The sequence below is a fragment of the Lepidochelys kempii genome, chromosome 9 (genome assembly GCF_965140285.1).
Source record: "Lepidochelys kempii isolate rLepKem1 chromosome 9, rLepKem1.hap1, whole genome shotgun sequence".
Lineage (NCBI taxonomy): Eukaryota > Metazoa > Chordata > Testudines > Cheloniidae > Lepidochelys > Lepidochelys kempii.
Window position 1 is genome coordinate 102,972,956 of NC_136388.1, and position 27,903 is coordinate 103,000,858.

The 27,903-nt window shown below is 49.4% G+C and overlaps 1 protein-coding gene across 4 annotated transcripts; it reads left to right on the forward strand.

The window, feature by feature from the left end:
* The first annotated feature begins 81 nt into the window (after positions 1–81).
* ITGB1BP2 (integrin subunit beta 1 binding protein 2) lies at positions 82–26,897 on the forward strand. Of its 4 annotated transcripts, none has more exons than XM_073358661.2 (12): positions 82–156; positions 559–3,785; positions 5,933–5,982; positions 6,184–6,240; positions 9,885–10,033; positions 10,138–10,256; positions 10,564–10,622; positions 12,255–12,325; positions 12,776–12,878; positions 15,982–16,101; positions 18,813–18,875; positions 25,947–26,897. In XM_073358661.2, the coding sequence occupies exons 2-12, from the start codon at positions 3,719–3,721 to the stop codon at positions 26,199–26,201; spliced, it is 1,113 nt and encodes a 370-aa protein (XP_073214762.1). In that variant the 5' UTR covers positions 82–156; positions 559–3,718; the 3' UTR covers positions 26,202–26,897. The 4 variants fall into 4 exon arrangements, with proteins under 4 accessions (XP_073214762.1, XP_073214764.1, XP_073214763.1 ...); XM_073358662.2 differs by having other exon boundaries at positions 87–156; positions 3,568–3,785; XM_073358663.2 differs by having other exon boundaries at positions 559–611; positions 6,184–10,033.
* The last annotated feature ends 1,006 nt before the right edge of the window (positions 26,898–27,903 follow it).

The following is a 27,903-nucleotide window of genomic DNA, read 5'->3' on the forward strand; positions in this document are numbered from 1 at the left end:
AATGTAATTAATCAGCGCAGGGACAGCGATCTGTGCACAGACCCTTTGCACCACAGGGCAGGAGTTACAATTGCTGTGTTCGAGCCTTGGAAATGGCTTTGCTGTGTTACAACAAGGGCTGTGGGCAAAGATTTGATGCCGATAAGAACTCTGAGGGTAAGTGGATTTGTTTTCCAGGAGTTAGTGAGCTGAGATTTTAGCTGTTTTCCTCAATTTTGTTATATGTTTCCTTGCCCTTGTGTCAGGTAACAGAAGTTGAACTACTGGGATTTCCAGTAAGCCAGTTGCTCTAGCTGATTCCCTGACTCTTGGAAATGCCAATCTGAGTCAGCAGCATTCAGCTGCATGTGGAAATCCATGGCCAATTAATAGCTGGTGCCTGAAAATGTGGAATGGGATGCAAATTCTGCCCATGAGCTGACACAAATCTGCACTGATTGCATGGCAGGGTTAAGCTAACCTGGGGCCCTTGGCATGAAAATAACTTCAGCCCCCTTCCCCCATCCAATCCCCTGGAAGTATTTAATTGAGTTGGCAGAATTTTAATGTTTTTTCCAGGCCAATTCTCCGAGTAAGCCAGGAGCCTGAGTGAGGAGTCTAGTGAAGTTCAGGTAAATGGAGGCAACTGGTGTCAGTGAGAACTCCCTTCCAGATGGGGGTTGAATCGCTGAGGTCAGGGTCATAGCAGCTGTTGATGGAGTTCCAGGTACACACGGGGGCCCTAGGCTCTGCTCTTAGCTAGGCTAGGTTCCTCAAAGCCCAGAACAGTCTCTGGTTCCTGAAGTGCATGAGAACCAGGCAGGGCATTGACTGTCCAGAGCAGGGGTGAAAGTAACTTAAAGGACTTACCAGTACTCTAGAGTCCTTAGGAGGGGGAGGGGCCTCAACCGGAAGAGGCGTGGCCTCTACCAGAAGAGGTGGGACCTTTACATCCCCAGGTCCTTAGTTTAAATTGTCCCCGAAGCCTGCCGGAGCCCTGGGGAGGCGGCAGCAGGGCTCTGGCGGTGATTTAAAGGGCCCAGGGCTCAGGCCGCCGTTACCACTCCGGGCCCTTTGAATAGCCGCCAGAGCCCCAACGCCGCCGCTTCCCCAGGGTTCTGACAGCAGGGCTCTGGCAGCAATTTAAAGGGCTGGGGCCGCTGCTGGGAACCCCAGGCCCTTTAAATTGCTGCCTGGGGAAGCCGATCCACCTCACTACAGCGCCTGGGCTCTTGCAGGTATGCCGTACCGGGGCGTACCGGCTTAGTTTCACCTCTGGTCCAGAGGGCATCTGCAGGTGCCTGTCCCAAGCTAAGTATCTCATAGGGGCATAAAATGAAAATCTGAGAAGTGTTACCCTGCGGACCAGACCTGCAAATAGAATCATAGAAGATTAGGGTTGGAAGAGACCTCAGGAGGTCATCTAGTCCAACCCCCTACTCAAAGCAGGACCAACCCCAACTAAATCATCCCAGCCAGGGCTTTGTCAAGCTTGGCCTTAAAAACCTCTAAGGATGGAGATTCCATCACCTCCCTAAGGAACCCATTCCAGTGCTTCACCACCCTCCTAATGAAATAGTTTTTCCTAATATCCAACCTAGACCTCCCCCGCTGCAACTTGAGACCATTACTCCTTGTTCTGTCATCTGCCATCACTGAGAACAGCTGAGCTCCATCCTCTTTGGAACCCCACTTCAGGTAGATGAAGGCTGCTATCAAATCCCCTCTCATGCTTCTCTTCTGCAGACTAAATAAGCCCAGTTCCCTCAGCCTCTCCTCATAAGTCATGTGCCCCAGCCCCCTAATCATTTTCGTTGCTCTCTGCTGGACTCTCTCCAATTTGTCCACATCCTTTCTGTAGTGTGGGGCCCAAAATTGGACACAATACTCCAGATGTGGCCTCACCAATGCCGAATAGAGGGTAATAATCACTTCCCTTGATCTGGTGGCAATGTTCCTTCTAATAGGCCTCCTACTAATAGCCTGATTGGCCCAACTTCTTGAACTAGAGAAAGGGGTAACAGCAGGCACTCCTTCCTATTGCAATCTCACTCACTTCTGTAGGACAAGGACCTGCTGCTCTGACAAGCACCTCACTGGCGGCTGGAGCAGGCTTCAAGAACACATACTCTGCTCAGCAGAAGGGAAACTCGGCACCCTAATCCCAATAGCTCCTAGCTGGGCCACCACAGGGATCAAGGCAGGAGTGCTGGCTGTTGGGAAGCTCCAGCTACTCCATTCCCAGCCTCTCCCAGGAGGAGGCCCTGTAGGAAACAGGGCAGACATGTACTGGCTGTGGATGCTTGGGGGATGTCCCAGCTACTCCAGTCGCAGCCTCACCCAGGAGGGGACGCTGTCAGGAGCAGGGCAGGAGCGCTGGCAGTGAGGGAAGCACCCAGCTACTCCTGCTGCAGCCTCTCCCAGCAGGGTGGCCATGACAGAGTGTACCCCTGTGTCCACACCCTACTCACTGATGTAATAATCTTTGTACAGAGAATGCCTTGTGAGGTACCGTCTGAAAACTCGTAATTTGCTGGGCTGTATTGTCCTGATTAAATGTGTGTGACGACAGTGTCTGTGATGTTATGAAGGTTCCCCCACATGGTGATCTTAACATATGTTCCAAACTGAGGTTGGCAAACAGGTCTGTGTCACACATAGGAATGTGTGCTCTGCTTAATTTGATTTAAGCAATAAACAGAGTCATCAAGCAGGAAGGGGAACAAAAGACGCTCCAACCAGTGAGGAAGAGCAGTAGGGAATCTATAGTATATCCTTCCCTATAGGCTCTCTGTGTCAGGGGTGGCCAAACTGTGACTTGTGAGCTGCATGTGTCTCTTTTACTGTAAAAGCGTGGCTCCCGGAGCTCCCCCCAACGCCCCCATTCTCCGTTTATCAGACTCGGGTGGGAGCTCGGGGCCTCTGCCTTGCAGCAAGGTAGTGGGGTAGGGGCTTCGGCCCAGCAGGGAGAGAGAAGTCTCAGGACTTCAGCAGAAGTGGGGCTGAAACCCAGAGCCCCAGCAGACACCTCCAATGGGGGTGAAGGCCTGAGTTCTGGCAGGTGGGCCCTGGCTCTTGAACTTCTGAAGATTTTCGTATGTGGCTCAGAGGGTCAGTAAGTTGGGCAACCTTGCTCTATGTCCTGAATCTCAGCTGGAAATGTTTTCAAGAGGGGGACTGACACTATAAAAATGAGGGGTAAACACCTCAAGGAATGCTCACCCTGTTCCCTCCCTCTCTCTCTGTCCTTTGATTCCCCACATGAGAAGGGACAAAGGAAGCTGGGGTCCTGGCCTAAAAGTTTCATAAGCAAGACAGTTGAGAGCATGTGGCGAGAAAAGGTTTGCTTTGAATTTAGTATAGTTTGTTAAGTTAGGCACTAATTGTGTGTTATCTTTATTTTTCTTGTAAATCATTTCTGACTTTTATGTCTCATTACTTAAAATCTCTCTGTGTAGTTAATACACTTTTTACTGTTTTATCTAATCCAATGTGTTTAAATTGAAGTGTCTGAAGAACTATTTAAAATAATAAGATGGCATATTATTATCTTAAAAATAACAGACTGATCATATTTGTATTGTCCAGGAGAGGGTTGGGGATTCCAGGACACCTATTTCTAGGGAAAAGCCTAACACTGGGGGTGTGCTGGGGTCACCCTGCAGTATAATCAAAGCTGGTAAGAGCTACGGCGTGGCTGGCTGGCTGCAGCATACAGACATCGCTGGGAGCGACTTACATGCTGGAGACGGTTTGTGAGCAAGCCAGACTGGAGGAGCAGCACGACATGGTAAAGGGCACCCCAGGTTAGGGGACGGGGTGACACTGCTACTCGTTAGTCTGGATTGTATCTTGGTACGTCACAGTGGTGCAGAGAACGAGGGTTTGTGCACAGCTTCTTCAGAGGTGAAAGTAAGCTGGTGCGCCCCGTACAGCGTACTGGTAAGAGCTGGTGCGCTGTACCAGGACCAGCTTTCCGAGAGGGCAATTTAAAGCCCTGAGGTAGGGGTGGCAGGGCGGCGGCGGGGATTTAAAGGGCCCTGGAGCTCCAGCCACTGCTACTGCCCTAGGGCCCTTTAAATCCCGGCCTGAGCCCTGCTGCCCGAGCCCCGGGGTAGCGGCGGTGAGGCTCTGGCGGGGATTTAAAGGGCCGGGGCAGTAGCGGTGGCTGGAGCTCCAGGGCTCTTTAAATCCCCACCAGAGCCCCCCCACCCCTACCCTAGGGCTCGGGCAGCAGGGCTCAGGCTGGGATTTAAAGGGCCCCGGAGCTCCAGCCGCTGCTACTGTCCCAGGGCCTTTTGAATCCCTGCCTGAGCCCTGCTGCCCGAGTCCTGGGGTAGCGGCGGCTGGAGCCCCGGGGCCCTTTAAATCCCCAATGGAGCCCGACCACTGCTACCCCAGGGCTTGGGCAGTAGGGCTCAGGCGGGGATTTAAAGGGCTCGGGGCTCTGGCAGCTGCTACCACAACGGAGCCCCAGGCCCTTTAAAGCTCTGCCAGAGCCCAGAGCCCCGGGGTAGCGCTGGCAGCCGGGAACCCCCAGGGCTCCAAGGCCCCGCCTCTTCCGGTTGAGGCCACGCCCCCTGCTCAGGACTCCGGCGTAGCGGTAAGTCCTCTAACTTACTTTCACCCCTGAGCTTCTTATGCTTCAAGCACTGGGATAGCACTGGAGGCTGGGAACAGTCACAGAGAGATTACAGTTTGTTGCTTTCTGTTTGCTTATTTCAAGTAAGGGAAACAGAAACAGTAAATTATAAAGATGAGCAGCAGCCACAGAACTTCAAAGCGAGAGCTAGCCAGATTGGAGAAAGAAGGGAGACAGAGAGAGCGAGCCAAGGAAAGCATGCACAAGAGCCCCGGCTGGCAGCTGACCATCAGTGAGCCATGGAGCTGAACCAACAGGTGCAGCGGCTCACCAGCAAGCCCTGGAAGGCCGTTTGTGAGCGGCCCAGGTGGGAGCTGCTACAGAAGGGCATCATAAAGCACCCACGGTTACAGGGGTGACACAGCTACTCATTAGTTTGGATTGTGCCCCGGGTATGTCACAGGGATGCTGTAGGGAGCAGGGCAGGAGGGCTGGCTGACCAGTAGGGAATTGTGTCCTGAAGTGCTGACACTCTCTGTTTTGAGAGATGGGGTCTAAATTAGCTGTTACCACTCAAGAAAGAGATCTCGGCATCATTGTGGATAGTTCTCTGAAAACATCCATTCAGTCTGCAGTGGCTGTCAAAAAAGCAAACAGAATGTTGGGACTCATTAAGAAAGGGATAGATAAGACAGAAAATATCATATTGCCTCTATATAAATCCATGGTGTGTCCACATCTTGAATACTGTGTGCAGATGTCGTCGCCCCATCTCAAAAAAAGATATATTGGAATTGGAAAAGGTTCAGAAAAGGGCAACAAAAATGACTAGGAGTATGAAACGGCTGCCGTATGAGGGGAGATTAATAAGACTGGGACTTTTCAGCTTGGAAAAGAGATGACTAAGGGGGCATATGAGAGAGGTCTATAAAATCATGACTGGAGTGGAGAAAGCAAATAAGGAAGTGTTATTTACTCCTTCTCATAACAGAAGAACTAGGGGCCACCAAATGAAATTAATGCGCAGTAGGTTTAAAACAAACAAAAGGAAGTATTTTTTCACATAATGCACAGTCAACGTGTGGAACTTCTTGCCAGAGGATGTTGTGAAGGCCAAGACTATAACAGGGTTCAAAAAAGAACTAGATAAGTTCATGGAGGATAGGTCCATCACTGGCTATTAGCCAGGATGGGCAGGGATGGTGTCCCTAGCCTCTGTTTGCCAGAAGCTGGGAATGGATCACTTGATGATTACCTGTTCTGTTCACTCCCTCTGGGGCACCTGGCACTGGCCACTGTCGGAAGACAGGATACTGGGCTAGATGGACCATGACCCAGTCTGGCTGTTATGTTCTTGTTTTTGGCTCCTAGATTCCTGTGTGTACCACCCAGGTGTTCCAATATTCCATGATGCCCTGAAGGTGAGTGCAGCAGCAAAGGGACAGCTCTTGTATAAGTTCAGAACCAGATGCCAGAAGCAGCTGCCTACGTGAGGTCTGGGTGACAGTCCATGCAGGACAAAGGGAGATCCAGGATATAAGAAAGTGTGTGTTTGATGTGGGGATCCAGAGGTCAGTGCTGTTTTCCATACCTGACCATATGCATCTTATTCTTGTGTCCAGGGCTGGTCTTGTTGCAAGAAACGAACCACAGACTTCTCAGAATTCCTCTCTATAAAGGTATGTAACCCACCCTCCTCTACAGGTGCTCCAGTCTCCACCTCTTTTTTTGTTCAATATCTTCATTAATGATCTGGAGGATGGTGTGGATTTCAACCTCAGCAAGTTTGCAGATGACACTAAACTGGGAGGAGAGGTAGATACGCTGGAGGGTAGAGATAGGATAGAGGGGACCCTAGACAAATTGGAGGATTGGGCCAAAAGAAATCTGATGAGGTTCAACAAGGACAAGTGCAGAGTCCTGCACTTAGGACGGAAGAATCCAATGCACCGCTACAGACTAGGGACCAAATGGCTAGGCAGCAGTTCTGCAGAAAAGGACCTAGGGGTTTACAGTGGACGAGAAGCTGGATCTGAGTCAACAGTGTGCCCTTGTAGCCAAGAAGGCCAATGGCATTTTGGGCTGTATAAGTAGGGGCATTGCCAGCAGATCGAGGGACGTGATCGTTCCCCTGTATTCGACATTGGTGAGGCCTCATCTGGAGTACTGTGTCCAGTTTTGGGCCCCACACTACAAGAAGGATGTGGAAAAATTGGAGAGAGTCCAGCGGAGGGCAACAAAAATGATTAAGGGTCTGACACATGACTTATGAGGAGAGGCTGTGGGAACTGGGATTGTTTAGTCTACAGAAGAGAAGAATGAGGGGGGATTTGATAGCTGCTTTCAACTACCTGAAAGGTGGTTCCAAAGAGGATGGATCTAGACGGTTCTCAGTGGTAGCGGATGACAGGACAAGGAGAAATGGTCTCAAGTTGCAGTGGGGGAGGTTTAGGTTGGATATTAGGAAAAACTTTTTCACTAAGAGGGTGGTGAAACACTGGAATGCGTTACCTAGGGAGGTGGTGGAATCTCCTTCCTTAGAAGTTTTTAAGCTCAGGCTTGACAAAGCCCTGGCTGCAATGATTTAATTGGGGATTGGTCCTGCTTTGAGCAGGGGGTTGGACTAGGTGACCTCCTGAGGTCCCTTCCAACCCTGATATTCTATGATTCTCTCTCAGACACACCTGGACCCCAAAACAAAACACCAGAACCCTCTGGCTGCCTGGCCGGTCCGTCCCTGCTCTGTCCACTTCCCTAGCCAGATCCCTACCCCTGGCTGGTCTGTCCCTATCCCATCCACTTCCCTGGCCAGATCCAAACTGCTGGCTGGTCTGTCCCTGCCCCATCCACTTCCCTGGCCAGATCCCTATCCCCGGCTGGTCCGTCCCTGGCCAGATCCCTATCCCCGGCCAGTCTATCCGTTCCCCCTCCATTTCCTTGGCCAGATCCCTATCCCTGGCCAGTCTGTCCCTGGCCAGATCCCTATCCCTGGGCAGTCCCTCCCTGTCCCGTCCACTTCCCTGGCCAGATCCCTACCCCTGGCTGGTCTCTTCCGGCCCTGTCAACTTCCCTGGCCAGATCCCTATCCCTGGCTGGTCCATCCCTGGCCAGATCCTTATCTCTGCCTGGTTGGTCCCCACCCTGTCCATTTCCCCATCTCTGCCCCTGCCAGTCTGTCCCTCTCTTGGCTGGTTCCCTGTCTCCATCCAGTCTGTCTCCTCCCCATCCAATTCCCTGTCCAGAATCTGGTCCATCCATGTCCCACCCATCTCCCCTGGTTCCCCTTCTCTAGTGGGAATTCTCTCAGCTTAATCATGTTACTCACCTGAGTCCTAGATATTGGTTGGTGGGCATGGATCTAACTTTCTCTGCCTAGTCCTGCTTCTCAGTCTCTCACGGACTGCTCCTGGATTGCTTACCAGTCATATTTAAGATGGCTGAAAAAAACCTTCCTTCCTCACAACTCTCTTTTCTCTCACTCAAGCACTTAACTCGGGGGCCGTCTCTCACTCCTCCCATCACATCCAGGCCAAACCCAAATCTTGTCATTTCTTCGTTTGCAGCATGTCAAAATCTCCCACCCATCTCCGTCCCAGTAGCTAACACTCCTGCTCAGGCCCTGGGATCTCCTGTGTTGATTATTGCAATGTCTGCCTTTCTGGCTAACTGTTATGCACATTGCCCTTCACCAGCAAAGGGCTGGTACACAGAAAAAAGAGCCAGAGGCCTCTTGGTGATGTTCCCCAGAGGTACCCAGGGTTGTGAGGTACGTCACCACCACCTACCCTCAACATGCGGAAGTCTTGTTTGTGCCAGATGTGGATCAGATCCTTGAAACCACCAGCCTCTGGAAGCACATATAGAGCCTTCTAGGCCTCTTCAAGCCTCGGTTTTTCTGTTCGGGTAGCAATAGGGACACACCAACTGCCAGATCCTTGGAGTGTTCCCTGTAGTGTCCAGCCCCCTCCACTGAACACTCACAGGCCTAAGGAACCGTATTCCAGCTTGTAAGACTCAACTCAGGTTCTGCACTTTGCTTAACACCACAGCACTGAGATCTAGTTATAATGAAAACAAGAATGCGTTTATTGTCAGAGTACCGAGATTCACGTGATAGTGAGAATACTGGGAAAATGGGTTACTTACAAATCAAAATCATAACATGTTTTCTAGAGACTAAAACAAGTTATTCTCTTGTTTAACAGCTTATCTCATCCATTATTCTCACCAGCGTTTTCAGCCAAGCCTGGCTGAGACCCCTCTTTTATGAAGCAAATTGACTGTCCATTTGCTGCCTCAGGGAAGGATGCTGGGGTGTCATTTTGTCCCCCAAATACTCTAGAGCAAATCGTTGATGTGCACCTCAAGCTGGGGTCTCTCTTCTCCCACCCCTCTCCCCCAGGTGTTTGCTTCTTCCTGTTACTTTTCTTCACTTCACAGTCCTTCATTAGCATTCGGTTCAGACTAGGGAGAGGCGACCTGCTGTGAACCATACAGTACTTAATTTAGGTGAAAACAGCCAGACATTTCTTGTCTGACAAAAACCGCTTTTTCACCCTTGCTAGTGGCCAGCCCTAGACACAGACCTTAAGTACATAATTGTCAGTGTATATACATAACTCCTTACCCAGCATCTGTACGTGCCGTTTGTGATTATACTGATGACCAGTGTGACACTGGCTTTTCTTTGAGACCTCACATGACATTCTTTGATATTCTAGATTCTTTGACATTCTAGATAGACTGTATGTCCCAGACCCAGGAGATCCTTGTCACCCAGGCACCCCCTCTGTGCCCTTTGCCCATTGGCACTAAGAGATTCCTGGGCCATCCCCTCCTGCTGCACTTTAGTGCTAGGCTGTTGGGATGCTTTTGACACAACTTCCTGGCAGTTAATGCAGCCAGGCACAGCGTGATGCTCTGCTCCCTTGGGCTGCTGAGGTTAGGGACTGTCCCCTGCACAGTGCCCCACATGTTAGTGTGCTTAGTGTCCTTGCTTTGTGGAGTTCTGGGGCAGTCTTCCTCTGCAGCATGGGGCATGGGTCACTTGCTGCTCTGGAGGAGAGTAAATGGTGGATTCTTTGTAACTTGATGTCATTACATCACATGTTGAAGATGTCAGTAACTCAGCCAGAGATTATGGGCCTGCTACAGGAGGGGGTGGGTGAGGTGCGGTGGCCTGCAATGTGCAGGAGGTCAGACTAGATGATCACGCTGGTCCCTTCTGGCCCTAAAGTCTGTGAGTCTATGACCATGACCTAAAAGCCCCTTGCGTGGGGAGGTCAAAAGGAGTGTTAGGCTTGTCTCTGGTCCCTCCCCTCAGGGCTGCATGAAGGGGTGTCACAGCAATGAGAAGCCCCCCGAGCCCTTCCGGCCAGAGGATACCTCAGAAAAGCTGAAGGCCAAGCCAAGCACAGAACTCATCATCCAAAGCCCAAAATCAGCTGAGAAGATGCAGCGTGAAAGGCCAAGGTGAGTCAGGCACTGGCTATGTAAATGGCCCTGCCCCTGCTTCCCTCTCAAGATGGGAAAAAAATGCCGTTTGTTGTTGTGTTGTGTGTGGTTTTTCTTTCCAGCTCTGATGAGCCAAGACAGCCACTGCTGATTAAAGTGTCCAGATCTCTGGAGCAGACCTTGGAGAAGCTGAAGCTGGCCTCCAAAAACCAATGCCCAGAGGGAGATTCCTTGTGCAGGGGTGAGAAGATGGGGATGGACCTGGCAGGGTGGTCTTGGGCTGTGCTTTATGGGAAGCATGGAGGGTGCAAAACTTAGAAGCAGGTATGTGTGTTATGCAGAGGGACTGCACGGTGTGGCAGGCTGTGGGGTTGTATGCCAGGACTGAGCTGTGCACTGGGGGGCTATGGACTGGTATCCTTGTGAAGAATAATGTGGCTCATGGTCCTGGGTGATGAGCATGTGAGTGGAACACCTGGGTGAATGTCTAAGCCTGATAAAAAGAAAAGGAGTACTAAAGAGCTCTTTGCTATGTGTGTTGCTTACAGCAGAGGCCATTCCGGAGGTCAGAACTGGCACCACCTGTAAGAACTCAGGCTGTATGGCGGTGAGTTGCACCCTTGGCTCTTTGTGTTCCAAAGTCCAGGTCAGGGTGTCCCAGGCTCTGAGGAATCAGATCTCAGAGCTGTAGCTCTATGGACATGCTCCCTTCCCTGCTGCTTCTGGCTCAGTGCCGTGCACTGGCAGGGACCAGCTTCCTTAGAGGTTTTTAAGGCCCAGCTTGACAAAGCCCTGGCTGGGATGATTTAGTGGGTGTGGGTCCTGCTTTGAGCAGGGGGCTGGACTAGATGACCTCCTAAGGTCTCTTCCAACCCTAATATCCTATGATTCTATGATTCTGGGTTTGTTTGGCAACTAGGGGGGAGAGGGTCTTCATGATCTCTCTAGTGCCCACCAAAAGTAGTAAGTGTCAGCACCTAGGACTTATGACAGGAACATCTAGCTGCATTTTCTTCAGTCACAGTGAAGGTTTGGGGTGGAATCTGTTGGCCCCACAGCAAAGCTGGCGTCTCCACTTCTGTCACCGAAATCGAACAGGCTTCCCAAAAAGCTCTTACTGAAGGCTCCACTGGCCAGGAGAGCAGGCCCCTGGAATGGTCTGCATAGCAGACAGCAGTTCCATCACACCAGCATTGCACGTTGATGGCTTGTGTAGGCATGTAACCTTCCTGCCCCAGAACCCTGGAGCAGGGGTGCTCAGCCCAATGCAGCTGGGAAGCCTGTAACCATGGAGAGAAGGGAGAGGTTCTAGGGCCTGGAAGGAGGGAGGGATTAGGGTGAGAGTGGGATCCAGAAGGAAGTAGATAGAAGGGTGTAGGGAGAGACTGAGAGGGCAGGGAGAAGGAGGGAGAGCACAGCATAGGGAGTGCCTGCCAGGAGTGGGAGGGGTAGCAAAACCAGCAGGGAGCAAACACACAATGTGGGGAAGCATGGAAATGGCAAGGAGGGAAAGGTGACAGACGTGGGGGCTGAAATAACTGCTAATAGTGAGTGTATGTCTCTGTCCCCATCACCTTGGTATCTGAGCCTCCCATCCCATGCTGCATGTGTCTTTCCCAACACTTGGAGTGACTTGCCCAAGGCCTATAAGGATTGGCAGAGTCCCTGTCCCTGTGCCTTCTTCTGTATGCAGAACTGAATGCATGTGCGCCTCTCCCCCCACAGCATGCACCTCTGGAGAAACATGTCCCTGACCAAAAACCTGGTGAAACCAGACTCCCAGGGGCTTTACCCCCTTAGACCTGCTGAACAGGCCAGTAATGCTGTTGCCTTTGGCACGAGAGTAGCAGGCATTGGTGAGAAATCCTCCATCCACAATGGGCTGCACTTGAGTCCCTATCGTAAGCTGGTCAAAAGAGCCCATCCAGGCCACCCCACTTCGCAGCTGTTAAAAAATGCCTGGAAAAAGTCCAGTCAGAAACTCACCTCCCGCCACAGCAGCATGGGATGGGGGTTCCAACTGGATTAAAACTAAGCTAAGTGTTTGAGGGGAGAACTGAGGAAGGGACAGTCAGTGAAGGGTCCTGAGGCTCCAGCCATGTCCTGGAGGACACAGTGGGGACCAGCTGCACTTTAAGCAAAGAAGAATTCTCCTCCCGCCTTCCCCTAAAGGTTCTGGTAAGGTTTCATTTTCAGCAGCATGCTGTGCTGATCATTGCCACTGCCTCTTCCCTGGCAGATCTACAAGGGGGCAGAGAATGAGACGGAGGCTTGTATTTTCCACCCAGGAGTTCCTGTCTTCCATGAGGGGTAAGAAATATCCTTTGGAACCAGGAGACTTTTATCCCCATACTTGTAAAAACTGCCTGCTCGCCTTGGACCCTAACTACAGTGGCAGACCAGTCAGCAGCACAGCAAGATTCCCCACAATGATAGACACTCACCGTGGGGGGCCCACTCAGTCCACAGCTCCTCCAAACAGATGGCCAGTTGTGTTGGTTATTTTTATCCTGTGGCCATGTGACACCCCAGCTCATGTCACACAGGCAGGCTAACAGATGGCCACATCTCTTGGTCCCTCTGAGTTTGTTCAGCCTGGAACTGTCAGTCTCATATCCCCCATGCTCAGCATCTTGAGTGCCCCAGGTCTCCCTGCCTCTCACAGCTCTAACCCTAAACCCCTAGAGTGCCCATCTTCCCTAGACTCATGTATCCCTTTCTGGCATTCCTAGATTAATTTGTTTCTTGCTCTTTCCCCAGTATGAAGTACTGGAGTTGCTGTGGCATTAAAACTACAGACTTCAGTGCGTTCCTGGAGCAAGAGGGCTGCAGCACTGGGAAACACAGCTGGCTAAAGAAGGAGGTATGCCACTGCCATAAGGCTCTTAGAGCAGTGAGCAGACAGCAAAGGAATCCTGAACTGTCACTGCTGCTCACTCTGTCCTGGTAACTGTGGCATCTGCTCATCACTGGGGCACAACAGACCAAACGAATTCTTAAAATATCACATGCAAAAAATATTATGATTGAAACCATTGTAATTCTGAGGCCTTGAGTGTGTGCATCACCACAGTCTCCTTTCCTGAGTACACAGCACAGGCAGAAACACAAATGCCTGCATTGGAGCATCAGGGTTCTAGGCAAAGGGGGAGAGTAGGCATGAAGAGTCAAATCCTGCTAGTGCTGTTTACGCAAATAATCCCTCCTTGTAGGGAGAGTGGGACTCGGCCAGGACTGCTCACTGTGCCCCTTCTTTACAGGCGTAGTGCAGACCCCAGCATGAAGAGAAATGAATGTCCTCTTCATTTTAGTCTGTCGTTTGCTGAATAAAGTATCACTTTGCCCAGTGGCAAGGACTTGGACAACATTTATACAGCACAGGGCTTTGAAGAGGGAAACCACTGTACAGGTGTTATTAGGCATTGTATGATCGCATGGGATAAGCCATATTGTAGTGCCTATGAAGAGCGGGGCCGCATGACAGTCTGTGAGGGCCTTACCTGCATTTCTGGCATTTAGCGAATGCAGCCCTTTCACCACATGCTACCGTCACATAGGTTTGTGCATATAACTTTCTTGAGGGTTTTTTAAACTGAGGATAAATTAAAACGTATTTAAAATGTATTTGAATCTCTGATCCTTTTTAAACTTTTCTTAAACTTTCCCCCCTAGTCTGAGACCAGGCCTGAGCAGCTTAGCTTAGAAGCCAGGTGTTTCAAACTGCTAGCAATAGATGCATAAAAAGAAATGCCATCTCAGCCAAACCTAATGGAAATGAGCTAAAAAGTCAGGGCATGGTAGCAAAACTAAATAGACATGACCCAGGCAGTGCAGAATATGAACAGCCTCCCCATTGGTGACCCTCCAAGGGAGGCTGAATCAATTTCAACAGGCAAGGGGACTGGGGAAGCTGCACCCAAACCTTGAAGGCACTTCCAAGCTAACACAAAGTCTGCTCTTCCTGTCAGCAAGTGCAAAGGGGTCCCCATGCCCCACCTGGACTTTCCCTTGAAGGTTTGCAGTTCAGGACTGACCAGACCCAGCCCTGCTTAGCTGTTAAAAAACCACAAGAGAGGATAAAATCAGACCAGCACAAGTCTGCCCTTTGAAATATCCTGCTATTACCTCTTAACATATACTCATCTGACTGCTACAGGGTAGTCATCTCCACTGGCATGGCTGTTTATTACTCTGCCCATTTCTAAAGCAGGCAGAAATACAGAACTGGGCCATTCTCACAGAATTGTGTCTGGTGCAACTGGTATAACACAAGACACATAACTGTCATTTCTTCTAATATTCCATGGCTACTGCACAGCTTCTGTGCAGATGGGGCAGGCTGAAAGTGCAGCTCTTGGTTTTTACACCTTAGAAAGCACTGGTGGGTGACAAATAGAAAAAGTTAAACAGGGTTAGTTAGCAAGAGTGGGGCACTGGGCCCAGTCACACTGAGTGCCAAGGCCCTGCTGCTTAGATGGGCTGGTGGGTAAGTATAAGCAGCTGTGGGCTAGGGAGGAAGGTCTCTTGGCCCAAGCCTCCCCTCCCTGGAGATTAATGTCCCCTGTGACCAGGAGAGAGAGATCAGCTAGCGGAGTGTCTGCACTGTCAAATGCCCAAAGCCTTTGCCTGGCTTTCAAAGGGAAAGGCTGAGTAGGAAATGTTTCTCTGGTTGTAACAGTTTGGGTGTGGAAGGCTCTGGCTGAGGTACAGAACAGGTTAAGAGGGACGTTTAAAACAATTGATTTGGATGTAGCATTTATGGGCCTGTTCATCTTCAAACCTTTCCTAGACAGGTAGCCTCCCACTGACCCGGACTTTGTGAGTGAGGATCACACAGGCAGCTGAACTTTTCTGAATGCAGGAAAAGCCTCTCAAAATATTCCTAGCACCAAACAGTTCTGTGTTAGATACTTACCAGTGCCAGAGCCAGTCTGAGTTGAATTACACTTGCTCCCTAAGATGGCTTTGTTCAGAAGTGTTGCCCCCAAAGCCTTCTAGCCCTGGGGTGATGAGTGCCAGTATAAGGTGAGAGAGAGAGAAAATGCTCCAACCAACTTCATGGCTGGCTGGAAACAGAGGTTTAGATTTAGAGGAAGGAGAGCACTGATTGGAAGACTGAATTGTGTACCTTGGAGTCAGACCCATCTGATTCCCTGGGAAATTACTGTGGAGTTTAGGAAAACCTGATGAGGATCTTGCTGTGGAACAGGAGATGGATGGATATTAAAAGTGATGTAATTGCTTTGTTTCAGAGTAGCAGCTGTGTTAGTCTGTATCCACAAAAAATACAGGAGTACTTGTGGCACCTTAGAGACTAACAAATTTATTTGAGCATAAGCTTTCGTGAGCTACAGCTCACTTCATCGGATGCATAGAATGGAACATATAGTAAGAAGATATATATATATATACAGAGAACATGAAAAGGTAGAGTAAGATGCTAATTAATTAAGATGAGTTATTATCAGCAGGAGAAAAAAACTTTTGTAGTGATAATCAAGATGGCCCATTTAGACAGTTAACAAGAAGGTGTGAGGATACTTCACTTAGGGAAATAGATTCAATATGTGTAATGACCCAGCCACTCCCAGTCTCTGTTCAAACCCAAGTTAATGGTATCTAGTTTGCATATTAATTCAAGCTCAGCAGTTTCTCTTTGGAGTCTGTTTTTGAAGCTTTTCCCTGTCTCCTGCACACAATGGTGAGTCCCTCTTTAGTCTCATTGGGCTGCAGACTGGGTTGGAAATGGCTTTAGTCTAAATGTAAAGAACCTAGTGTTACATTTGATATGCTGGACCAACTTGGCCTCTAGTGCTCTGCTGTGACTCTAGCCTTTAGTTAACACTTCAGCCGGGAGGAATGGTGCAGGGCTCCTTGGCTAGTCTGTTTTTTCTGTAATGGGGGAGGAGATACAGACTCATGTGTGCTGGAGGCTGGCCTCAGTAACAGGCTCCTTTCCTCACCAGGATAAGAAGTTGGTTTCTTGTCGACAAGACTGGCATCAAACCAGCAGCCAAGTGGTGGTGACGATTTATGCCAAGAATCCTCTGCCAGCACTCAGCTCTGTGACAGCCAACCGCACTGTGGTATGTGGGGTCCAGGGCTAACAGACGTAGAAATGCAAAATGCTGTCCTGCTGCGTGCTAGTCTTCAAGGCCTGTGCAGGCTGTCAAAGGCAGCCAGTGCCCTTTGTATGCATGCTAATGCTCTCTAGAACAGTCGCTTAAACACCCCATTTCTAATATAGACTCTTAGGGTAGACCTTGTGCTCCTGAGAAGGAAAATGCAATTTCCCTTGGCTCTGGCCTTCTCTCTCTTCCTTCTACTACCTGCTGCAGGGAGTTGGCACCTGTTTCAATTTTTGTGGGATAACCCTGATATGAACAGGACTACCCTGCTTCTTGCTGAAGGGCTGAGACAACATCTCAGGCTGACAGTGTTCTAGCTATTGGCTGCCTTAGAGATACTGTTGCTCAGAGTATTGTTGCCCTGGCTGAGGAGTGGCTGGGCAGCAGAGGATTGCATTTGTTAATTTCTGTGGTGTGGTTCCTGAGGGCTGTCCTTTATGGAGCTGCAGCCACAGGGAGCAGTTTTGTCACTGCCTCTCGCTGTGCGAATGAAGCTGTGTGGAGAGTAGACAGGGTGTGTTAAGAATGGCCATGAGAATGCCCAACCTGGGACAGGCGAGTGGTCCCTCTAGCCCAGAATCCTGTCCAGCAGTGGCCAGTGCCAGGTGCTTCAGAGGGAATGAACAGAACAGGGCAGTTATGGATGATCCTTCCCCTGTCGTCCAATCCCAGCTCCTAGCAAAGACAGGCCTGTACTCGCAGTTGTTCAAGGTCACAAAAGTCCAGCTCACCCTGTTACATTAAATTGTTTACCAAAGTTAGAAAAAGTTGGAGACAAATAGACTGGTACAACTGGACTGTTTGCATCAAAAACAATCTGTGCTGAGGGCTCCTGGTAAAGTCATGGGTTGGTATGATGGGCTAAAAGATTCTAGAAAAGGGAAGAAATGCTTATAATTAAATTTTTTCAAAATATGTTTTGATTGGTTAATGTTAATAGGATGAGGTTGTCCCCCCTTCCTGAATATTGTTTATCGGGGGAAGAGGAGAGGGGTCATTGAAGTGGGAGCAGGGGTGGACTCAAAAGACACCTGGAACAAGGGTGAGGTGCCTTTTTATTTTATTTTTTTTATATCTATAACTAAACGCTGGCAATATTTATTGAGTAGGGTCCTGGAATCTAAGTAGCTCTGCGGCTCCTCCTTGCACAGACTAAGATTGGTTCCCTAGTTTGACAGCACAGTAGTTTGCCTATCGCAACCTGGGCTGAGCTCCTGGATGGGGTTTGGATTGTTCTTTTGCTACTGGCACTGGGAAGTCTGTCTCTCCTATTAAGTCCAGCAATAATGATATTATAACGCTGAGCCTGTTTTGACCCTCAGCATCTTTTGGTCCATTTAATGTAATCCTACAGCAACATGCTCAGTGCACTCCATCTGCGGCCTTCTCCTTTTGCATTGAGAGTGGGCTTCTGTCCCACGTGGCCATATTCTTTCCTCTGCATCACTGTGTCCTGAAACTCTTCGACCCTCTCAGCTAGTTTCCATATGAGCAGTACTGTTTTGTAAGTCCTCTGTTAGTAGTGGGGAGTCTGTTAGTAAAGCTGAAGGGTTAACCCCTGGCCACCCTGAATCAGCACAAAAATCTGGCACCGTGAGGATTAGTGACTGTGCCTTGGCATCTGTAAAATCTCCTGAAGGCTTCCGATTTAAGCCTTACTTAAGATTTTGGCTGCTGGGAAAGGTGGAGGGAGCAAAGTTAATTTGCAGTGCTTAGGTGTGGCAAGGAAAGAAATTCTTCATTTAATGGGGGGAGGGATAGCTCAGTGGTTTGAGCATTGGCCTGCTAAACCCAGGGTTGTGAGTTCAATCCTTGAGGGGGCCATTTAGGGATCTGGGGCAAAAATTGGGGATTGGTCCTGCTTCAAGCAGGGGGTTGGACTAGATGACCTCCTGAGGTCCCTTCCAATACTAACCTTCTGTGATTCTATGATAACTGCCGCATCAGCTCTAACTATGGTCTTGGCGTTGGGTGGTTTGTTAATTCAGTATTATTACAATTCCTCCACAAAGGTCTTTGATAACTTTGAGTTAAGAGCATTAGGCTCCATATCCCATTGCTGCAATCTGTAAATAACAAGACAATAAGCAATTACATAATTCAGCATCTGTCTAATTATCACACATTGGGTCCCCTTCTCAGCCTCTCCTCCTTCTGCAGAACACACAAGTGGGGGTTAGATGCTGCAGGGCCTGGGAGCTGAGGGTGAGGAGTTTGACTTTTCCCATAGAGCTTCAAGATAGGCAGGAGATGGATTATCAGATCGTTACTACAGAGGCCTGAAATGGGGTGGGGTGGGGGCACTGTCCTGTGGGGGGACACACACCACAGTATCAGGCTGCTTAGTCTCAATACTTAGTCCTGCCTCAGTGCAGGGGAATGGACTAGATCAGTGCTTCTCAAGCTATTTGATGTAGGGGACTAGCAATTTCTTTTTCCAAAGTGCGCGCAGGCCGGCAGCCAATGGAGTAGCACTGGACTAGATGATCTATTGAGGTCGCTTCCAGTCTACATTTCTATGATTCTGTGCAGCTACGCTATCCCAAAAAGCGTATCCTAGAGGTGACACCTTTCGCTTGCTGTGTGGCTTTGATGCTCACTCACTCACCAGCTCTGCAGAGTTGGTCCTTCTGTACTTGCTAAGAGACTTCTTTCTTTCTTTCTTTCAGATTGATGTCCATATCATGTTCGAAGGTGACAAGGTTTTCCAGGCAAAGCTGGATCTCTGGGGGGTAAGATTTCTGTTTATCTTGGTTCTCTTATTCCAGCAAGCTGTGGATGGAAAGGGACGGAAACTGGGCTCAGGTGCCAAGATGTAAATTAACAGATCCCAAGGCCAGAAGGGACCCTTGTGATCATCTAGTTTGACCTCTGGTGTAACACAGGTCATAGAACTGCCACAAGATAATTCCTAGAGCAGAGCTTTTAGGAAAACATTCAATCTTGATTTAAACGTAGCCTGTGATGGAGAAGCCGCCACGATCCTTGATAAATTGTTCCAACTGTTAATTGCCTTCACTGTTAAAAATTCACACCTTACTTACAGTCTGAATGAGTCTTGCTTCAACTTGCAGCCATGGGAGCCTGTCAGCCCTTTCTCTGCTGGACTGACGAGCCCATTAACAAATATTTGTTCCCCATAGAATCATAGAATATTAGGGGTGGAAGATTCCTCAGGAGGTCATCTAGTTCAATCCCCTGCTGAAAGCAGGACCAACACCAACTAAATCATCCCAGCCAGGGCTTTGTCAAGCTGGGCCTTAAAAACCTCTAAGAATGGAGATTCCACCACCTCCCTAGGTAATGCATTCCAGTGCTTCACCACCCTCCTACTGAAATAGTGTTTCCTAATATCCAACCTAGACCTCCCCCACTTCAACTTGAGACCATTACTCCTTGTTCTGTCATCTGCTACCACTGAGAACAGCCGAGCTCCATCCTCTTTGGAACCGCCCTTCAGGTACTTGAAGGCTGCTATCAAATCCCCCCTCACTCGTCTCTTCTGCAGACTAAATAAGCCCAGTTCCCTCAGCCTCTCCTCCTAAGTCATGTGTCACAGCCCGCTAATAATTTCGTTGCCCTCCGCTGGACTCTCTCCAATTTGTCCACATCCCTTCTGTAGTGGGGGGACCAAAACTGGACACAATACTCCAGGTGTGGCCTCACCAGTGCTGAATAGAGGGGAATAATCACTTCCCTCGATCTTCTGGCAATGCTCCTGCTAATACAGCCCAATATGCCGTTGGCCTTCTTGGCAACAAGGGCACATTGCTGACTCATATCCAGCTTCTCATCCACTGTAATCCCTAGGTCCTTTTCTGCAGAACTGCTGCTTAGCCAGTTGGTCCCCAGCCTGTAGCGGTGCATGGGATTCTTCCTTCCTAAGTGCAAGGACCATGTGGATGCTTATGTAACCCACACACATCATGGGTGTGGTGTTCTGTCCCATCTGGTGGCCTCGAGACCACTTAGAGAGAGAGGTAAAATGAGTCTGCTCTACAGCCTTAGCTAAGAGCCAGTTGGCTTTTAGCTCATGCAGTAGAGGCTCATGTACTAGGCACCAGAGGTCCCAGATTCGATCCAGCCTGCCGACGACTGGGGTGGGTTGGTGTTACGGTTATAGACTGTGATCAAGTCACCCCTTAACCTTTTCTTTAAGCTAAACAAGCTGAGCTCACTCTCAGGCATGTTTTCTAATCCTTTAATGATTCTTGTGGCCCCTCTGATTTAGCAGCATTCTTGAACTGTGGACACCTGTACTGGACAAAGAGTGGTCAGTGCTCTTGGGGAAGCATCGCAAGTACAAACGTGAACTCTCCAGAGCCCCTAGTGCTGGCTTGGACTGGGCTGGCATCCCAGAATCTTACCCTGGACCTTCTCATAGGGCAAGGGGACATCACTTTGTCAAGGTTTGAACCTCTCCAGCATACCCCCTTGTGGCCCTGCCAGTGCACTCTGCGCCCCCATCAGGTTCTTTCAGTCAATTACCAGACCTAAGCTGGCTCCAGAACATGCACCCACTTCATGGGGACTGCCTCATTCAGTTGTTTATAGAGGTAACTTGCTGTGTTAGTTGCCCCAGGTCACCCTGCTCTGTGTCCCTATAAGAGTCCTGGTCAGCTCTTTGTCCCAGATCAGGAGACACCCCTCACCCCATTCACCTTCCTGGAGCTGGGTCGTGCTTCAGACAGTCCCTGTCTCTCCTTCTGGCAGAACCCCAGTTCTCTGCCTTGGGCTGGGCTGTAATTTAGCCAGCTGTAGAGCCTTAGCCAGCTTCTCCTTCAAGTGGCCACTTTCGCCTCAACGACTCCCCAGGCTTGGAGGATCCAGCTGATCACCTTCCCCTGCTGGTGCCTTCTCTCTGCTAACTCGGCCCTGAAGGAGGCTTCTTACTCCTTGCAGCTCTGCAGACAGCTGCCATCAGCCAGCTTTATTACTCCTCTGGAACAGCAGCTCCAGAGCAACCTTGCTGGGCACCTTGCCCCTTGCTGCAGGGACCGCACAGGAGTTAGCGGCACGCCTTGATGTCTTCTCTCGTGGAACCCTTATGTAGCCATTCCAGTAACTCACCCCCTTCCTGTCCTCTGATGGGCCTTTATAGCCCCTGGTTTAACTCCAACCAACCAGACTGGCTTCACTGGCCACTGCTGCTCTGACACTAGGGACCTAGACCAGCTCTGCTTATTGGTCAGCTACCTTGTGGCACACTTGTTCCTGGGCCGTAATGGTGCCCAAGAGCTGAGCCCAGTTCCATCCCAGCTTGAGCCCATCTCTCGTGGAGCCAGAGGAGACCCTGTTCCATTCAGATATTGATATTTCATTTTCTTTTCATTTGTAGCTGGAGGGATGTGGGCAGCTGGAAGTGTTGTGCTAGCTGAGGCAGTTTGGGTTTCCTGGAAGAGGTTTCTGAGCTGACATTTTATAGAGTTCCAGGAGGACTTTTATTGCTATCATTTATAAAGTGTTTAGAAGCATGCTGGGTGGCTCACAGAAACAAGTAAAGAGCGAGACCATGCCCCAAAAGAGCTTATATGCCAACTTTAAAAAAAGAATGTTAAGATTCCAAAGTCAAGCATTTAAAAGTTATGAAATGCTAGAGTTAAGGATGCCTGTGCAACCTTATCTGAGCCCTCTTGGGGTGCACACATTATGAAACAGTCTTAATTACACGATCACATACTGCTTTTTCCCACAAGGTTCCTGCCTCATTCAGTGCACAGAAGGATGGCTGGTGTTCATTCAGCAGTTTTTCTCCACATTGTCTAATGTGTGACCCCAGGCCTTATTTACAGCACACTATTCAAACTCTGCTCCGAATAAAATTTAATTTCCTCATAGACTTTTCTATGGCACTCATCACTGTAGTATCTACCGAACTCCGATTCATCCCGGAAGCAATCTATTTTCCATCAAAGCATGTTCAGTGGCATCAAATATGCTATACTCATGGCATCCCACATCAGCCTTTCCAACAATTTTGCCTGGGATCAATGTTTGGCTAAGTGGCCTATAGTTATCCAGGTCATCTTCTTATTTATGCTTTTTAAATATTGGCACAATATTAGCATTTTCGCAGTCTTCTGAAACTTTCCCAGTGTTCCAAAATGTGTTAAAAATCAACATTAATAATGCCGAGAGCTCCTTGGCTATATTGTTTAATAGTCCTGAGTTTAAGTTATCCGGTCCTGATGGCTTTAGAGAGTTTAACTTTGACTAGGTGCATCCTCTACACAGAATGTCATGGGTGATATGGAAAAAATACTAGCGACCATGTAATTAGAGGCTGTATCATGGTGCATCCACATAAAGGGGGCCAAATTAAAGGTGCACTGGCAGCCTTATTTCTAGCATTTCCGAACTTTGGAACGCTTGACTTTGACTTTGCAATCTTAGCATTCCGCTAACACTGTTTTTGTGCCTAATTTGCTGGAGGGCCACACACTTTGTAGTATCTGTAGGCTGAGCATGAGCACAGTGTATACAACAGGAGTTCCCTGTCTTCCTCCATTCCCTACAAGCTCCCTGTGGGCCACCCTCCCATCCCCCAGTGTTTCAGGGACCCACGGCAATGCTTCCCCCCCATCATGTCTGGGGCTTTCGTGTCTCCCATTCTCCCCTTCACCACATACCAAGGATTCTGTGTCCCTCCTCTTATGCCCCATTCCCCCATGTCAGGAACTCTTGGTATCCCCCAGCTTTCCTTTCCCCCATACCATGGTCTCCCAATTCTCCCCCCCATGCCAAGGACTCTGGGTGGCCCCTTTACCTGTCCTGCAAGGGATTCAGTGTGCCCCCTTGCCAGGATACCCTCTTCTTCCCCTCCACCCCTCATTACTTTTCTCCTGTCTGAAGAGAGAAATCACTAAGGCTGTCTCCATTTTAAACCCATGTTGGGCCGGTGAGCAGAGCTGACTTGTGGGGGGGGGCGGTGTTATGCTGGAGAAGGGGTTAATGGCTGCCAGCAACCAGGTCTGTGATCTGGAGACAACTGCATGTTAGGTTGAAGCTGATGCTTTACTACCCAGATGCAAGGGCCTCCATGTGTCCTCCATATCCCCCTTCTGGCTCCTTGCCCAGCCAGTCCCATTTCCCCCAACAATCCAGGCTCTCATCTGATTTCAGGATCCACATACACACACACTCCCTGGCTTAGTCTCCTTCCCCAGCCAATTCCAGTATCCCCTCCCATTCCTCATCCAGTCTATCTCCCCCACACACACACTGGCTCCCAGTTCTGTCCCCATCCCCCACTGGCTCCCACTCTCCTGGGCTAGCCATGCCCAGTCTCACCCCTAGCTCCCAGTCCAAGGTGCCTTGGCCCAATCTACTCTCTCCTCCTTCAGTCCGACTACCCCACCTTCAGGCCTTCTCTTGTCCCCTCTGCATTTGAGTCTGACTGCTTTCTCCTTCACTGTCTGGGATTGCGAGCGAGAGAGAGAGAGACCATCCTCATGCTCTCAGTTCTCAGGCTGAGCTCCAGATCGGCCCACAACAGCAGGGAGTAGCAATTGCAGGGAATGTCCTGATCAGTCCCTGCCTCAGTGCAGTTAATTTTCAGTTCATTTAACTGCCAAATGCTAGCAAGTCTCTGCTGAGCACCTGCAGACTGAGATGCTTTCAAAGACACAGACGTTGGCCAAATGTGGGCATGTTTTCCTAGGAACTGCAAAAGGCACATCCCTCACACCAGGGTAACCCTTCTGCCCTGCTCCAAGTCCGTCCCTGCAGAGATGTGTTTGCAGTTCTCAACCAAAGAGCTGTATGAATGTTTTTAACCTGGGCAAAACGACATATATTTTCCCTTAGCTCATTCTAAGAACATTTTTTGCTGAAACTTTAAACAAACAACCAAAAATCAGCCAGAGGCAGACTCTTGGCAGAAAACATTTCAGCCCAAATGGTTATAATTAGGCAAAGTTATATACAGCTGAAAACAGGGTCTTATGCCGGGGAGTGTTGGTCAATCTTACGTATAGCCAGCACGTTCAGTTCTGCCTGTAATTCAGACAGTGAATAACAAGTAAAAGGCCACAGAGTGGCTGAGTGCAACAGTGAGGCCTGTGGCGACTCCATTTACATGTGTCTTGGTGTGCTGTAACAGGTTTATCTCTTCTCTGTGCAATCATACAGCATCCTTGGTCACCCAGTCTCCTCCTGTATCGAACAGACTGCCTGCATGCCCACTAACCTGCCATGCATTTCAGCCAGGATGCGATTTTGCTCATAATTCACAGCATTCCTACTGTACTTTTACAATTAGTAAGTAACTAATCCTTGGGCAGGTCTGTCATTCCTCCTCTTGTGCAGTGTTGGACGCTGAAGCACAGGGCAGTGACGTGACTTACCCAAGGTAACATGGTGAGTCTAGTACTGCCAGGATTAGACTCGGGACCTCCTGACTCCCAGTTCTGTGCTCAATCCTCGAGACCAGGCTGCCTCCCTATTCTACTAATGTGTAGCCTAAACATTCTCTTTGGTAGCTTTGGTAACTTCTTGCCTCCGGCCCTCCCACCCCACTATCTCCTGAGTAGGTAGAGCAGGGATGGGCAAACTTTTTGGCCCGAGGGCCACATCTGGGTATGGAAATTATATGGCGGCCCATGAATGCTCATGAAATTGGGGTTGGGGTGCAGGAGGGGGTGAGCGAGGGCCTTGGGGGGCGGGAGGAAGATCAGGACTGGGGCACAGGGTGGGGCACTGGAGGGGGTCAGGGGTGCAGGCTCCGGGTGGCACTTACCTCAAGCAGCTCCCGGAAGCAGCGGCATGTCCCTCTCCAGCTTCTACACAGGGGCGCGGCCAGGCGGCTCTGCGCATAGCCCTGTCCACAGGCGCTGCCCCTGCAGCTCCCTTTGGCTGCAGTTGCTGGCCAATGGGAGCTGCAGGCGTGGTGCTTGAGGAGGGGGAAGCGTGCAGAGCACCCTGGCTGCTCCTATGCGTAGGAGCCAGAGAGGGGATATGCTGCTGCTTCCGGGAGCCGTGGGAAGCCATGGGACTCGTGGAGCGGGGCAAGTCCCGGAGCCGGCTCCCTGGCAGGAGCTCAAGGGCCAGATTAAAATGTCTGAAGGGCCGGATGCGGCCCCCCGGGCCGTAGTTTGCCCACTCCTGAGGTAGAGGGAGGAATAATACTCTCATTGCCTTGGTGCATTTCCTATCCCTACCCTTCACTCCATTCTCCTGTAGCATCTCGTCCCTGACCTTTTTTGCCTATAACTATAGTTCCTCTCGTTTTGCTGTGTCTCTCCTCAGCTGTGTGCCACGTCTCTGCACCCCAGCATCCTGGGGCACCCAGGAGGGACTCCTATCTCTCTGCATGGCACCCTGGAGGCCCTCAATCCCTGTAAATGGAATCCAGTTGGTTGGGCCAATCACTGCAATGCAGTCATTGCCCTCCCTGACTTTACCCATGATCCCTCTCTTCTAGTAGCGGAGAAGAGTACTGGCTTTGCTGTAGTGGAGGCTCGGAAGTTCTGGGTAGTTTCTCTCAGTTGCTACGTGTGCTTTCCGTTCCCTCTCCACTGGTAACCTTCCACCTTTTCCTGTGTGGGTGACTTAAGACTCATGGTGATCAGCCCCCCACAATGAAGCAACAGAAAATCCTTGAGGAACCATGGTGTTCGTGTCCCAGGTACTGGACTCCATGCACATGCTTTGGTTTTCATTCTGCTTTGCCTCCTCTTTACACTGACTTCTTGCTTCTACAGGAAAGCATCATGGGCACATATAATGGCTAATACTAAATGTCTGGCCAGCGAGTGTGTCTGATGAATGCTTACCATGACATGCCTGCCCCATTCTCACTCTAGGTCATTGATGTACAGAAGAGCTTTGTAAACATGGTGCCCACGAAAGTGGAAATCGCCCTGCGAAAGACCAGCCCCATGACCTGGGCCAAACTGGAGCATCTCCAGAGCAGCTCTCAGCCCAGACAAGACCAGACTGAGAAAGATCCTATGGATGCTGAGGACCCCGAAGGAGAGCAATGGGAGGAGTCAGATGACAGCTTGAGCTGGTCAGAGGAGGGAGATGAGGAGTGGGAGGAAGGAGCAGTAAGCAAATGACATTCATGTAGCATCTTCAAAAGAGAGATTGAAGCCTCTTTCTTTCAAAGACAAGCACATGGGACCCCAGAACCATCTGCAGGTGAGCAGATTGAATTATCTGGAGACTGAGGGCCAGCTCTGAATTTAAAGCTGCTAGAGACACTGCCTCCCAAGTGTAAAGAGTTCAGCTCACCTATGTCTCTCTGGCATTGTCTACAGTGGGATATTTCTTGTACACTTAGGAGGAAGTTAAATAGCAGCTACTAAAGTTTGACATTTTTAAATCAGCATCCAGGTGTTTTAAAAGAACTGGCTGAGGACCTCACTGGACTGTTAATGTTAATTTTCATTAAGTCCTGAAACACTGGGGAAGTTCCTAAATGCTGGAAGAAAGCTAATGTTGTGCCAGTATCCACAAGGGTAAACCATATAACCTGGGTAATTATGGGCCTGCCAGTATGACATTGATCCTAGGAAAGATAAGGGAGCGGCTGATGTGGGACTTTATTAATAAAAAATTAAAGGAGAGTAATATAATGAATGCCAATCAGCATGGGTTTATGGAAAATAGATCCTGTCAAGACTAATTTGATATCTTTCTTGAATGAGATTACAAGTTTTGTTGATAAAGGTAATAGTGTACCACATAACAACATTTTGATTAAAAAATTGGAATGATATTAAGAGAGCACACATTAAACGGATTAAAAGCTAGCTAACTGATAAGTCTCAACATTTAATTATAAATGGAGAATCATCATTCAACAGGTGTGTTTCTAGTGGGGTCCTACAAAGATCAGTGTTTGGCCCTATACGATTTAATATCTTTATTAATGACATGGCAGAAAACATAAAATCATCATTGATAAAGTTTGTGAATGACCCAAAAATTGGGGGTGGTGGTCAATAACGAAAAGGAGAGGTCACTGATACAGAGTAATCTGCATCACTTGGTAAACTGGGTGCAAGCAAATGATATGTATTTTAATATTCATAGATTCCATGTCCAGAAGGAACCACTGTGATAATCTAATCTGACCTCCTGTCTAACACAGCACATGGAACTGCCCCAAAATAATTCCGAGAGCAGAGCTTTCAGAAAGCCATCCAACATAGCTAAATGTAAATGTAGACAGCTAGGAACAAAGACTCAAGACCAAACTGACACAATGGGGGACTCTATCATGGGAAGCAGTGACTGTAAGAAATATTGGTGGGGGTGGGGGGTCATGGTGGCTAATCAGCTGGCTATTGTGCAGTGCTGTGGCCAAAAGGGTTAATGAGAATCTTGGAGGCATAAACAGGGGACTCTCAAGTACAAGCAGAAAGGTTATTTTACCTAGGTATTTGGCACTGATCTGACCACTACTGGAATCCCGTATCCAAGTCTAGTGTCCACCAGTGCTGGGATGTGACTTTTTTGACAGGTGAGGCACAAATCGCAAAATGGATGTATCTATGACTACAAGTTATAAGGTAGGTGGCAGCAACTCCTCCTTCTCCATTTTGAATGGGACCCAATCTAGTTGGCAGCCTCTGGGCACGCCTGTTGGATCAGCCCTCAAACCCGAGCTAAGTGGGTAAACACTTCGTTTCTCCAGATTCATGGATAGCTCTGGGGTTTAGGTAGAGGCAGGCGACTAGACACCCAGAGTGAGACAGCAGTGCACATGCCCAGAGGCAGAAACGTAGGCACTTAAGGAACTTTTACCCTGACAAT

Coding starts and splice junctions, on each gene's coding strand:
- ITGB1BP2 (XM_073358661.2), top strand. CDS start 3,719: ATGCTGGAGACGGTTTGTGAGCAAGCCAGACTGGAGGAGCAGCACGAC. Junction 6,241..9,884: donor CAGAATTCCTCTCTATAAAG/GTATGTAACCCA, acceptor CCCTCCCCTCAG/GGCTGCATGAAGGGGTGTCA. Junction 18,876..25,946: donor CAAAGCTGGATCTCTGGGGG/GTAAGATTTCTG, acceptor TTCTCACTCTAG/GTCATTGATGTACAGAAGAG.